The sequence below is a fragment of the Zerene cesonia genome, chromosome 25 (assembly GCF_012273895.1).
Source record: "Zerene cesonia ecotype Mississippi chromosome 25, Zerene_cesonia_1.1, whole genome shotgun sequence".
Taxonomy (NCBI): domain Eukaryota; kingdom Metazoa; phylum Arthropoda; class Insecta; order Lepidoptera; family Pieridae; genus Zerene; species Zerene cesonia.
In genome coordinates this window covers 2,682,164-2,694,652 of record NC_052126.1, presented here as the reverse complement: position 1 = coordinate 2,694,652, position 12,489 = coordinate 2,682,164, and the positions used below count along the sequence as shown (strand labels likewise).

The following is a 12,489-nucleotide window of genomic DNA, read 5'->3' as shown; positions in this document are numbered from 1 at the left end:
TATGAGATATATATGCCATTCTTGAAGACCTCCCTTTCAAATGTGGCTGACAACATCGAAGATGGTAAATCATCTCATAAGGTCGTTCGTGATAGAACATGTGGAAGCGCACTGTAATAGACTTTCGTGTATCTAGGTGGTGAGAAAATTATTTAAATTTGTGCGCGTTGCGAGGTATGGTTGTGGTACCCTAATCCTTATTATAAATTCGATGTTTAATGTATTATAACTGTTGCGATAAAAATTCAGTCAATTGAGTTTTTAAGACAAACTTTAATCATAGGAAAACTTCAACAATTGAGGATATCCATCAATCATATTCATTGATACATATATCTTAGCACTGGTGGCAGCGGATTCTTTCAAGATATGTTTTTTATGTGGAAGGATACGTACTATGGAATTGTGCTATGGGTGGTCGCAAGTGGTGTAGGAATGAGCAGAGCTGGGTATCTACAGTATTATATCTCACGATATACGAAGAAGGCTTAACGTAGAAATAAATTGTTAGTATTTTCTTTTGCTTGATTTTACGCGAGTATTATACATTTAGAAATTAAAGACTTTTAAACGGATTTTAAACCATGTCTCCCCATGACCACCCTCGCTGTAAAGTGTTCGAAACGTCGGGTTAATAATATAATGAATAAATCGTGTTTAAAAGCCGTATAAAAGTGTATAATTTCTAAATAGTTGTTCATCTACTAACGCGGTGGCACCTTTTCATAGCATTTCCTACTAGTAATATCTGTGGAATCACACACAATCAGTCACATAATTTCATAACTTATCTAAAACATCCTCGTACAGAATATCTCTGGTGGAAAATCAGTTTTATGGGTTTATAATAAAGCAAAAATACAATTAGTACCTTTTTGAACTAAATTTCATTTAGCACATGTCACTAGATATAATTAAAATACAATAGACTCTGCGGTCACAGACTGACGGACGGATTTTCTATATTTAAAACTCTATCGAAAACAAAGCAAAGAATAACATTTTTACAACAGAAAACGAAAACAGACGATAGTTTTAGATGATACGTACGTATATGCTAAACTGTGTAGGGATTTCAGCTATGTAAATATCCATGTCTTTTTCTATGTAATGTTATTTCTTGGCTATGTTGGAAAAGACAATTTGAGTAAAGCGTGATGTTCTCCGAATAATAAAATATGTATATAGTCTTATATCTTCCTTCTTTCCCATAAAGGCATAAATAGACTATACTTTACTAATAAGAGAATTATATGCCAATTACTAATTGATTCCTTTAATAAATATATGCATATATAGGGGACAAGACACAGCGTAAGATGCTTTTTTAATTTATCTATTCTTTCCCATTTGGTGTATTGTACAAAATATACTCAAATACCTTATTTACACAGAAGCTTGCTTCAATAAGTCGTACGAACACACAAAATAAAACCACCAATAAATATTTATACTATATTTATTTGTCAAAGATTATCCGTCTAACATTATGATACATAAAGTTCTATCGGTGTTATTACATAATTCATAAAGCAATATCCAACTCTGTATTGATAAAAAACCTTTAATAAAACGAATCTTATTTACAAAGTATATATACAATTATCTTACAAGAGACCTTATATAAATTATCTACTTATTTGCTAAAAATCAACTACGAATAATAAAAATGGGTGCTTTAACAGCGTATTCTGTGTAAAAATGTGTAGTTATTTACATAAATTAGTTATTACTTATATGATAAATTATAAAAAGTTGTTACATAGATAAAATTAATCACTAACTAAAAGAATTTGTTAGAATTTAAAGTCAAGCCAACGTTTTCATTAGATAAAGGTGTTTTTAGACGGCAGCGTTTCATTATCCCTAAAACTAATAAAACTAGCAAATAACTCAAATACAACATTCATCATCATCAGCCCATATATGTTCCCACTGCTGGGACACAGGCCTCCTATGAGGGTTCAGGCCATAATCCACCACGCTGGCCAAGTGCGGGTTGGCAGATGTCACATGCCGTCGAACTTTTAATTCTTGGACATGCCGGTTTCCTCACGATGTTTTCCTTCACCGTTTAAGCAGTATACAACATTAAACGTACACAAATTAAAATATTTTCAGTCATTATAAAGTTACTATCGAGTCAATATAGATGTTACGATGTTATACCTCTTTTATCTTACTATGGTTATGAATATGACCTAAGAATAACAAATACGTAAATATATGCTACTCGCTGTTCGCCCCGGCTTCGCCCGTGGTACATATATAGCCCTTATCGCTCAGTGATGTTGCAGCTTTCTAATGGTGAAAGAATTTTTAAAATCGGTCCAGTAGTTTTAGCGTGATAACATTACAAACATACTTACATATAAATCTTTCCATTTTATAATCTGTATATAATTCGTACAGAGGTAGTATGAGACCTGAAAAGGACTTGAAAGTAGTTTAGCCTTGATATCGATAGGAAACGCTTCGCTAGTAACATCCCGAGTCTGGTAAGTACCTTTCGGGCGAAGCCATGGGCGGAAAGCTAGTATTATTATAGATAACACAACAATGTATCGCTGACAATCAGCAAGAATATCTATTTTCACCTCCGCCTGTCACTGCAATGAAGTCGAATAATTATCTATATAGGTATATAAAAAATGATATTGCTGTAGTTTATCTACAACTTTTTCATACAAAACAAAGCGCTAATTGAAGCAAATTAACAAAATACACGAGTTACAAAATTACAAGGAAAAATATTACATCTGCGTTAAAGAAACGCTGCCGCCAATTCCGTAAGTTTCTAGCTAAATTTAATTAAGTATATTTACATTCCGCTCGACGAAATTAGACCCATGGAAAGTAGGCACAGTTCTCTCGTTCTAGTTTGTTTTTTTTTAATATAAAAGTTCGAAATAAAATCTTCAACGCATAGAGGAAATTCGACTAAGCTTTGCGTATTTACGTCATGTCGTTCATTTTCTATTCAGTTTAGTTAAATTGTAAACGACATCATTGTCATGACAGCGTAATTAAAGAAACTGTTATCTAAGCCATTATATATAGTGCGATAGTGGTTTAACAGGGTTCGCGTAGCTATCCACGGAAACTGTTTCTTTCTGTTTTTTGTGTGTATGAAATGATACTTTTTGATATACATCTAGACATGATTAAATGCTCTGACAAAGCCCGAACGTACGACTGTTGTAGTTTCTCAGTGTAGCATACAATAGACTGTGGGATAGTTGATAATTCGTGTAGAATCATTATTTTAGTAGTTATATTACAAATGATACGTTTCAAATTAATGTCACGACGAAAAAGGGCCTCGCTGTAGCGGTACAAACATATCAATCATTCAGTTAGTAAAACAGACATGGAATACATCTGCTTCGTACTGTAAAACGGTACAAAGTACGTTAAAGCGAAAAATTTATGATAATTTTAGTTAAATTAATTTACACCCGAGCAAATTCGTGAAATCATGTTATTTTAGCCCACGATAATTCATTCTTTGTATGTACATGAGCGAATATGTCGATATAAATTAAAATAATTATTAAATTTTATGTCCAATAAAATATTTAACATTTAATATGACAATCTAGAAATATGGCCAATTATAATAATTAATGAACGGGAGATGAAAAATTAGCCGCCACGCAGTATTTTCGTTATTGCTTTGTGGGTTTGTGTTCAATTGAATTGTTTATTTTAATTAATGCGAAAATTATATTGTGCATCGTAAATAATGGAAAATTTAAATTATTTATATCACAATTTTATTTAATACTAATGTTAAATCGTCATCAGCACAAAACAAATGAGTTGGTCAAAACGACTATAAAAAATGAACATACAAAAAACATACATCAAACACTAGAGTAACATAAAACTCGACATACGACGATTTTCGACGCCAAATCTTAATTTATTTGACAACCAACGTTGATATTAATTAAAGAAATGAAGGGGGAATAACTAATGACCCTAGTATCACCTTACCTTCGACAAGATCGATCGAGTTATATTTAACGTGATATTTCATCTTCACAAACTTTTGCTTTCACAATATAAAACCACCAAAATAAAATCCACGCGTGGTTTCCACGACCTACTTCCAATATATTGAATTACGTTCAATTTAGAGGTTAAAGGATAATTTTATATGTACTCGGTCTTGAAAATAAATGAGGCAAAAGAGGTCTCACATGGATACCATTGATCTTTTTTGTAGCACGGCGAATTGATTTTGTACAGGGCTGATGAAAACACTTTTGGGTGAATTCATTTATTTTACACGGGTTGTCTTAATTTGCTTTTGAAAAGTGAAGATAATAATTGTAGAATTACTATATATCTTTATTTTTGTAAATTATACATAAAATCTAAAATGAGATAAAAGATTTGAACACCCAATCAAACTAAGTTTAAGTAAGCCAGAAGATTTTGTAGTGCTTAAATAACAATTATTGTAAAGTAACCTCTAATGCTTCTTGTATAATTCTAACGTCCTACTATCCTACTAATATTATAAATGCCAAAGTTTGTAAGGATGTGTGTGTGTGTGTTTGTTGCTCTTTCACGCAAAAACTATTGAACCGATTGCAATGAAATTTGGTACGTAGATAGCTGGACAACTGGAATAACATATAGGCATCTTTTCATCCCGATATTCCTAAGGGATACTGAGTTACGCGGGTGAAACCACGGGGCGCAGCTAGGTGATATTTTTCTGTGAGAAAACGAGGTCTGGTTATCACTGTTCATAAATCTATTTCCTAATATATAATACATACTTCTAATAATAAACTCATACGACTCATATCACGTTAAAAGATTACGACATCAATGTTAATTAAAATCGAACTTCGCGCGAACTAAAATTAATTATCGATTGGGGATTACCAAGTTTTATTGCATAACAAACTACCTTGCCTCAAGTTAACGTTAAGCCGAATTAAGATTTCCCCGATTCAAGTTATAATTAACCCTCAGAAAAATGTACATATTAAATTTAGAAGTTACCCGTCGTTTTCTTTATCTGTTGTATGCTTATTTTCTGCGTTTGAATATGACCAATTTTGATGAGATTTTGTAACGAATATAACTTAAAATGTAATTCCAAGTGAGCTATCTTAATTACTTTCATACATTACTTCTTTTTAATGTATACAGAATTTCATTCCATAAAATAGTAACGACTGTCGCCCATTCTGATAATATACGCTTCAAATTATTATTTATTTCAGTTATGGACAAATACTAGCAACGGAATGAAAATACCGACAAACAAAAACATTCAAACAGAAGTTACAATAAATAATCCACGATATTTTCATTGTACTGAAATTCGCTCCCATTTGTATCTTCATCGGAATTTATTTTTTTATTTATGGCATGTATCAAATAGTATGTCCTATTCGATATTCGAAATAAGTTCTTTTTTTATTGATTAATATTAGAGATAGTGTGTTCTATTTTTCACTTTTAAATTGCGATAGAATTCGAAGGTTCTAGAATTATTTATCAACATTATTAAAAGCTATCCCGCGTTATTATATGTCTCGAATGCAGGAAGATGAAATTTATGACGTAAACCTTAGTAAATTAATCTAATTAGTGAGTTAGAAATGCATAGCTTGAGCTTTTTTGTAGTTTTGATTGAGACAATCAGTAAAGATACGAGTGTATTAAAGAAAAAGAAAAAAAAACGTTTAGGCTTGTATAACAGAATAAGTAATTATCAGAAGAAGTTTCAAATATAGAACAGATAATCAGAAGTAGCAGAGATATAACAATAATCCCAATAATAAATAACCCAGGCAAACCATTGAAAGAGAACAAAAAGCTTTATAAATAGTGTGTCGTTAATATTTATCTAATCATTGCCTGTTACTATTATCAATACTTTATCATATAACGTGGTCAACACTCTCGCTTTAATGAATGCTAGAAGTCTTTATGTTCACAAGAAAACAAACAACCATACAAAAATGTACATCGTACCAATAGATTGTAAAACCTACGATAAAATTAGTTACATTTATACAATACTTAAATCTACGTTCGACATTTCAATGAAATTTATCCCACTATTCTTCGTACGAAGACAACTTTTGTAATTTTCATCTGAATCCGTCCACAGTGCTGGTGTAAAGGGTTGCTAAGGTGCAGTATAGGGATATAAGGAGGTTAACCGACAGTGCACAGGGTGATGCGGTGTTCGCGTTGCCGTGCTGCATTGCGGCTGGATGCTCGCCTGAAAAGATATATTGTATTACTTTTTGTTATTGGAGCTATAAAGCAAAGGTGTTTAATAGGGTTTAGTATAATAATGTTACAACTAATACGTAAGAATTGTCATTATATTCTAAGCATTATTTATTTATAGGACTTTAAAATAAAATTTGAATAACAGCTACTTAATGATAATATTTTTTATTCTTCATTATATAGAGTATAGAGTATACATTTTTATATCTTTTAATATCAAAAAACATTTTATATTTAATTGTCGGCCTTATTGCTATAAGACATTGACAACCGACACATAACAAGCAATTGAATAGATAAAATATGATTTGTATTTGTGTTTTACTCGCATCTATGACGTATGATGGTAAAATTTATTGAACTTGTCGTAAGTAATTTAAAAGCACACTCAGGTTCTGTTGCAATATAAATAACATTAAAGCAATTGATAAATATTTGACATAATAAAGAAAATAAACATATACTCGTAGTAACAGACTAGCAATTAAATACGATAAGTCCAGTTAGAATTGACGAATTAAACCTAACACCCTTCTATTCCTGTGAGCCTTTTGATCGCTGACAAAGCTCTCGACTTCGGCTACAGGAGCCGAAATCTCATTTGCATGTTAATTGACAGTCAATATTTTTCATGAATACACCTGGCAGTAGCCTTATTGTAAACGAGTTTAAACATTATAAATTACTAGCGGTCCGCCCCGGCTTATATAGCCTATAGCCATCCTCTATAAATGGGCTATCTTATATTAACTATAAAATGTCAGAAGACGGGTAGTAGAAATAAATTTTAAAAATGTTTGTTCAATATGATAGTCGACGTATAAGTACCTGATAAATAGCCAAAGATGCTATAATCATGAGATTAAATTGCCTTTGATTATGTTATATTAGGTAATATAAATAATACACATTTAACGTACTTATTTTTAATTGAATAAAATAATTATAACGTCCATTTTATTTTTTAGTTACAACGTTCCGACCAATAAAAACTCATTTATTTTTCAACGCGTCGAAGTCAGTTCTTTTTCAGGTTAATTTTGTTTTATCGAAGTTGCCATAAGATCATAACGCTACTTAATATTAAATAGAATAACACAAGCCCATTTATGTTCACTTTGTCAGTCTCATTCAGACTTAAGCTAAATAAGGGTCCAACACCAAAGATATTAATTAACAACAATTAATTCTATTCAGAAGATAAAGAAACAGCAATCAATTCCTGTCGCTTTAGCGACAGAGTCTAACTAAAGTCAACGATTTCACCAGAACAATAAAATATTCGAAGATAGCTATAAACATTCAAAATGAACCACCCAGTCTTACAAATAAGCACGACAAATATACATTAAAACAAGGAACCTTAATGGCCTACGATTATGTAGCATTTTGTAATGCTAATGTTACCTTTTCAAAATGACCTGAGTAATCTTCAGCATTGTCTAGAGTGAAATAAGCTCGGTTAATTACCGTTAATCTTATAAACCGTTCTAAATGAGTGTTATTTATAACGTGGATTGTGCATAAAATGTTTGGGTTATGTTAATTTTTACGATACATTGCTTATAGCCAGATAATCCATACAGTCGTTCGACGAAAATGTTAAGATAGGTTAATCGTGGGGTGGGCAACGAGCGAGGAACAAGCCCGAGCTACATATGCCATATTGTTAGCTACTCGGGACATTATTTAGGGGCTGTCGCGGGCATGTTTCTCTGTTTATAGGTATCTATATATTATTATATGCTACAAGCGAAAAATCATTATGTTGAAAAAATGGTAGATACAATTTGTGCTACCAGACCTTGCAAATCGTCATCTGATGTTAATTCTTCTTATATATATCCTAGTATTATGGAAGTTTGTATCGATGGATGAATAAATAGAGGAGATAGATCGATGTCCATTTCTTTCTTTTCTCTGTAAAAATAGCATAATGTTGATAAACCTAAAACCAGATAATATTTGCTATTGCAAAAAAGGCTATCGTATCCGACATGATATGACTAAGAGAATGAAGTAATTAACAGATAAACGGTAAAATCAGAATGTCAACCCAAACGATACCAAAATAAGCGACTAGGATTTCACATTACCTACAGTGACTTCCAAAACATATCTTTTTGTAAATTTAAATTTGTAATTTTTTGCGCTAGGTCAACCGTCTGAATATGTATGAGGACGTGACGGGGACGCAAATTAGAATCTACCCAATGTGGTATTCGAAACATTTCGTATTTACTTCGAAATAATTTTAGCAACTGCAGACGCAAAAGTTGTTGAAATGTAACACTGATGAGATGATTTATTTTGGGCAATGCAAGAATATGATGGACATATGTTGGAAGTCACGTGTTAAAAACTTCCTCTTGTATTATGTGTATGGATTTATGGACAAAAGAATAGATCGAATGTTGGAGCTAGTGTTTACTAAGAATAATATTTAAAAAAAAACACTTAACCGTCTTAAAACTATACTAATATTTTCTTTTTCTGTGTTTGATTTTAAGCGAGTATTACATTTCGAAATTAAAAACTTTTTAGTCAGTTTTTCAGTCTCCTCGTGACCACGCTCGCTGTAAAGTGTTCGAAACGTCGGGTAAATAATATAATGAACTAGCTGCGCCCCGCGGTTTTACCCGCGTAAGTACCGTATCCGTAGGAATATCAGGATAAAAAGTTGCCTATATGTTATTCCAGTTGTTCAGCTATTTACGTACCAAATTTCATTGCAATTGGTTGAGTAGTTTTTACGTGAAAGAGTAACAAACATCCATACATCCATACAAACTTTCGCATTTATAATATTAATAGGATAAATCGCGTTTAAAATCCAACTTCAAACTGTTAGAACTTTAATGGTAAGTAATTTTAATGGGATCACACGGGTTTAATTTCTTACAAACAATCATCAAAAGTCAGTTCACCTACGCGAAAATTCTCAGATAATAAACCCAAAATATAGAGTCAATTTGAAAGCATCCTCCCATTTTAAGTTGGTTGGATATAAATCTAATTCATATATTCATCACGCACACTCACGCACTCACTGTAACTCGTACAATTTCACACATGCGCAGAACGGAAGTACGTGTAGATACATTATAAAATTACCACACATATTCTATCCGTAATGCTTCCCTTAATTTAAGCCCCTTCGCTTGGGGACAAATATCTCAACCCATTTAAAATTGACGCCTCATACTCTTGAATGAGGGAGTCGAGCACGCTTCGGCATGAATTGGGCCAGCTTGCACTGAGGAACTTACCAGAGATATAAGCAACCCATGCAAATGTTTGGGGGCGGTGGTAGCCCACCAGTCCACCCAGACCCACCAGCTCATTTGCTGTCTATGACATAAAAAATTAATATATAGGTAGATGGATATGTAGACATGTAGTGTTCTATCGAAACGAGCCATCGCAAATTTTAATATTTTATTAAAATATTTTCTCTTATAAATATTTGAGTACGAGATTGAATTCAATTGCGACAACCAATTGCTTCTCTTAAAAAAAAGAATAATAATAAAAGTCAATTAAATAGATTATTATTATTCGTTTATCAACGTTTATCATAACCTCCGTAATCCCTATTAAAATAATAAAAAAGTAACTCTATTTTTCTTCACGCCTAAATCGGTGAACCGATTTGATACCTGAGATAGTATACCTATAAATACTACATCCTTTATAAAGTATTTTTGTCTTTTTTTTTCATTGATTACACGAGCGAAGCCGCAGGCGGTAAGCTAGTTCAAAACTCAAAAAGTATAAAACCATTTCATGTACAAAATCTTTTTCAGGTAAAGATGGCGTGTAATGATTGGGAAGTTTAATTAATTGTGTAAGTACAAGATAACTTATTATTTTAACAAAAAATTTAAAACATAATCTGTACAGAACAAGATAAGTAATTTTATAAGATTGTTAAAGAAAACTGAGAACATATTTTTTTATAATCATCATCATTTATTTGTTTGAATTGTGGTTATACAGAGTTCACATGGTCAACAATAATATAAGTATAGTCCACACAATCCACCAAACACAATGCATACATATTTCATCACATTTTCATAATTAGATTAGAGAGAAATTTTATTTGTTTTTATATGTTTGTCATCTAAAAAATTCATTTGCTGTGTAGAAGTATCTCTCTGTTAACCACATTTTTAATTTCCTATGCATTAAATTTATAGGCTTTTTACGAATTTCTTTCGGTATGTGATTAAATACCTTTATGCACATCACACTAACATTATTTTGAAAAAGTTTTGACCTACATTTTGGCATCAATAAGCGAGTAGGATCCCTAAAACCTAATTGTAAATTGTTATTGGTAGGTTTGAAAAATTCAACGTACTTTTTTACAAACATACATATTGTTGTGTTGTGTATGTGAATGTGAAAACATAGTTTATTTTACAATTTTTTTTTTGTTCCGAACCCAAATGGCAAAACGGGACCCTATAAGTCAAGACAGGTTAGTTTCAGAAATGATATACTTCTGATGCTGCTATATTAGGACAAGGATTAAAAAAAAGGTTAAACAACGGCTCGCACGGTTAAAAATTGGATGGGTGATCAGTTGATTCTTGCAGTTCCTCTATAGCTTACACGGATACATGGAAACACTGGTATCGCGAGTCTGATGCGCACTTGACCGTGTTTTTATTTTTAACATTGAAACCGACGAATTTTCTCAACAATGCTCAAGTCTTTATGTACATCATCAGCCCATATATGTTCCCACTGCTGGGACACAGGCCTTCTATGAGGATTCAGGCCATAATCCACCACGCTGGCCAAGTGCGGGTTGGCAGATGTCACATATCGTCGAATTTTTGATTCTCAGACATGTCAGTTTCCTCCCGATGTTTTCCTTCACCATTTGAGCAGTGATGATGTTACATAAGAAAAATTAATTAGTTCCTGCACGCTAGCCTGGTCTTGAACTCCGACTTGTCGATTTTAAGTCCGAAGTCCTCACCACTGAGCGACCACGTATTCTATTGTTCTCTTACCATTCTTTTGATTCTGTATAATTAAATCTCTGAAGACATTCGTTAACAAAATATACTATAATTTTTATAATGTACAGCAGCCGGATGAATGATGGATTCTCAAGGGTAATACGAATACAACGAAAATAATGAATGTAAAGATGACATTTTCGGTATATCATAATGGAGCATACTTTTTCATTTTATTTATTTTAATCCAATTTATACAGCGAAGGTGTTACTTTGGTTAAATAAATTAAATTTTAGATAAAATAGTTAACAATTTCATTAATTCTTCCTAAACCATTGTTTTTCTATTTATGTGGATATTTCATAACATGTATAAATGCTTCTCAGAAGTTACACATCTCTGTGTACCTTCTGAGAAGCAGCTATATGCACATTAGAAATTTAATTGATAACTTCTAGAAATCGTTCTTAATTATATGTCCACTACTGCATATGTTAATTAAAATATAATTAGTAGGTTTGATTATTTGTAGATGGTTCATTTTTTTTTTTGTTAAAAATACGCTGAAATATACCGAAATTAACCTAACCCAACATATTCAACGCAAATTTCACAATTAAACGGTTTCACATTTAGATTATAATTTATCGAAAATTAACTTATGCCCGCGGCTTCGCACGCGTTCAATTCGGAGAAGTTTAATAGAAGTTATTATACATATAAACCTTCCTCTTGAACCACTCTAGCGATTAAAAAAATACCCCATCAAAATCCGTTGCGTAGCTTTAAAGATAGATGCATATATAGGGACAGAGAAAGCGAAGTGACATTGCATTAAATTGCAAGCCAGATTACAATCTCGCGGGAATTTAAAACTGTAATTAAACAGTGAATACAATCTTTCGACAACATACGCCAGCAACGCGTGCTCACAAAAATCTAATACAATGAATTGTATAGAATGTGGAATGGTGGAGGATGTGTATCATATTTTGATGGAGTGTGTCCGGAATGACGTAGAACGAAAGAGAAACCTACCTTCAGATTATGCCAAGAAAGTAGGCTTTTGTAATAGCTGCCTAGTATTTCCGATGTCGGACGATGCTAGGACGTGATACAGGCTAGCCAAAATGCATATAGTAAAATAATTCATTGTGGACATACTGGTCTAAGAGCCCGTGAGGGCCAGACCTTAGTTAAAGTATAAAATCTAAAAGTTTCTCTGTGTATGCCCACTATACA

The 12,489-nt window shown here is 32.3% G+C and overlaps 1 protein-coding gene across 1 annotated transcript in view; it reads right to left on the bottom strand.

Moving 5' to 3' along the window:
• Positions 1 to 4,421: 4,421 nt before the first annotated feature.
• Positions 4,422 to 12,489, bottom strand: part of LOC119836804 (zwei Ig domain protein zig-8-like) — a 123,763-nt gene continuing 115,695 nt past the window's right edge. The window contains exon 8 of the mRNA XM_038362272.1: positions 4,422 to 6,256. Within this exon, the coding sequence (XP_038218200.1) occupies positions 6,123 to 6,256 (134 nt within the window). The 3' untranslated portion in view covers positions 4,422 to 6,122. The remainder of the gene's footprint in view (positions 6,257 to 12,489) is intronic.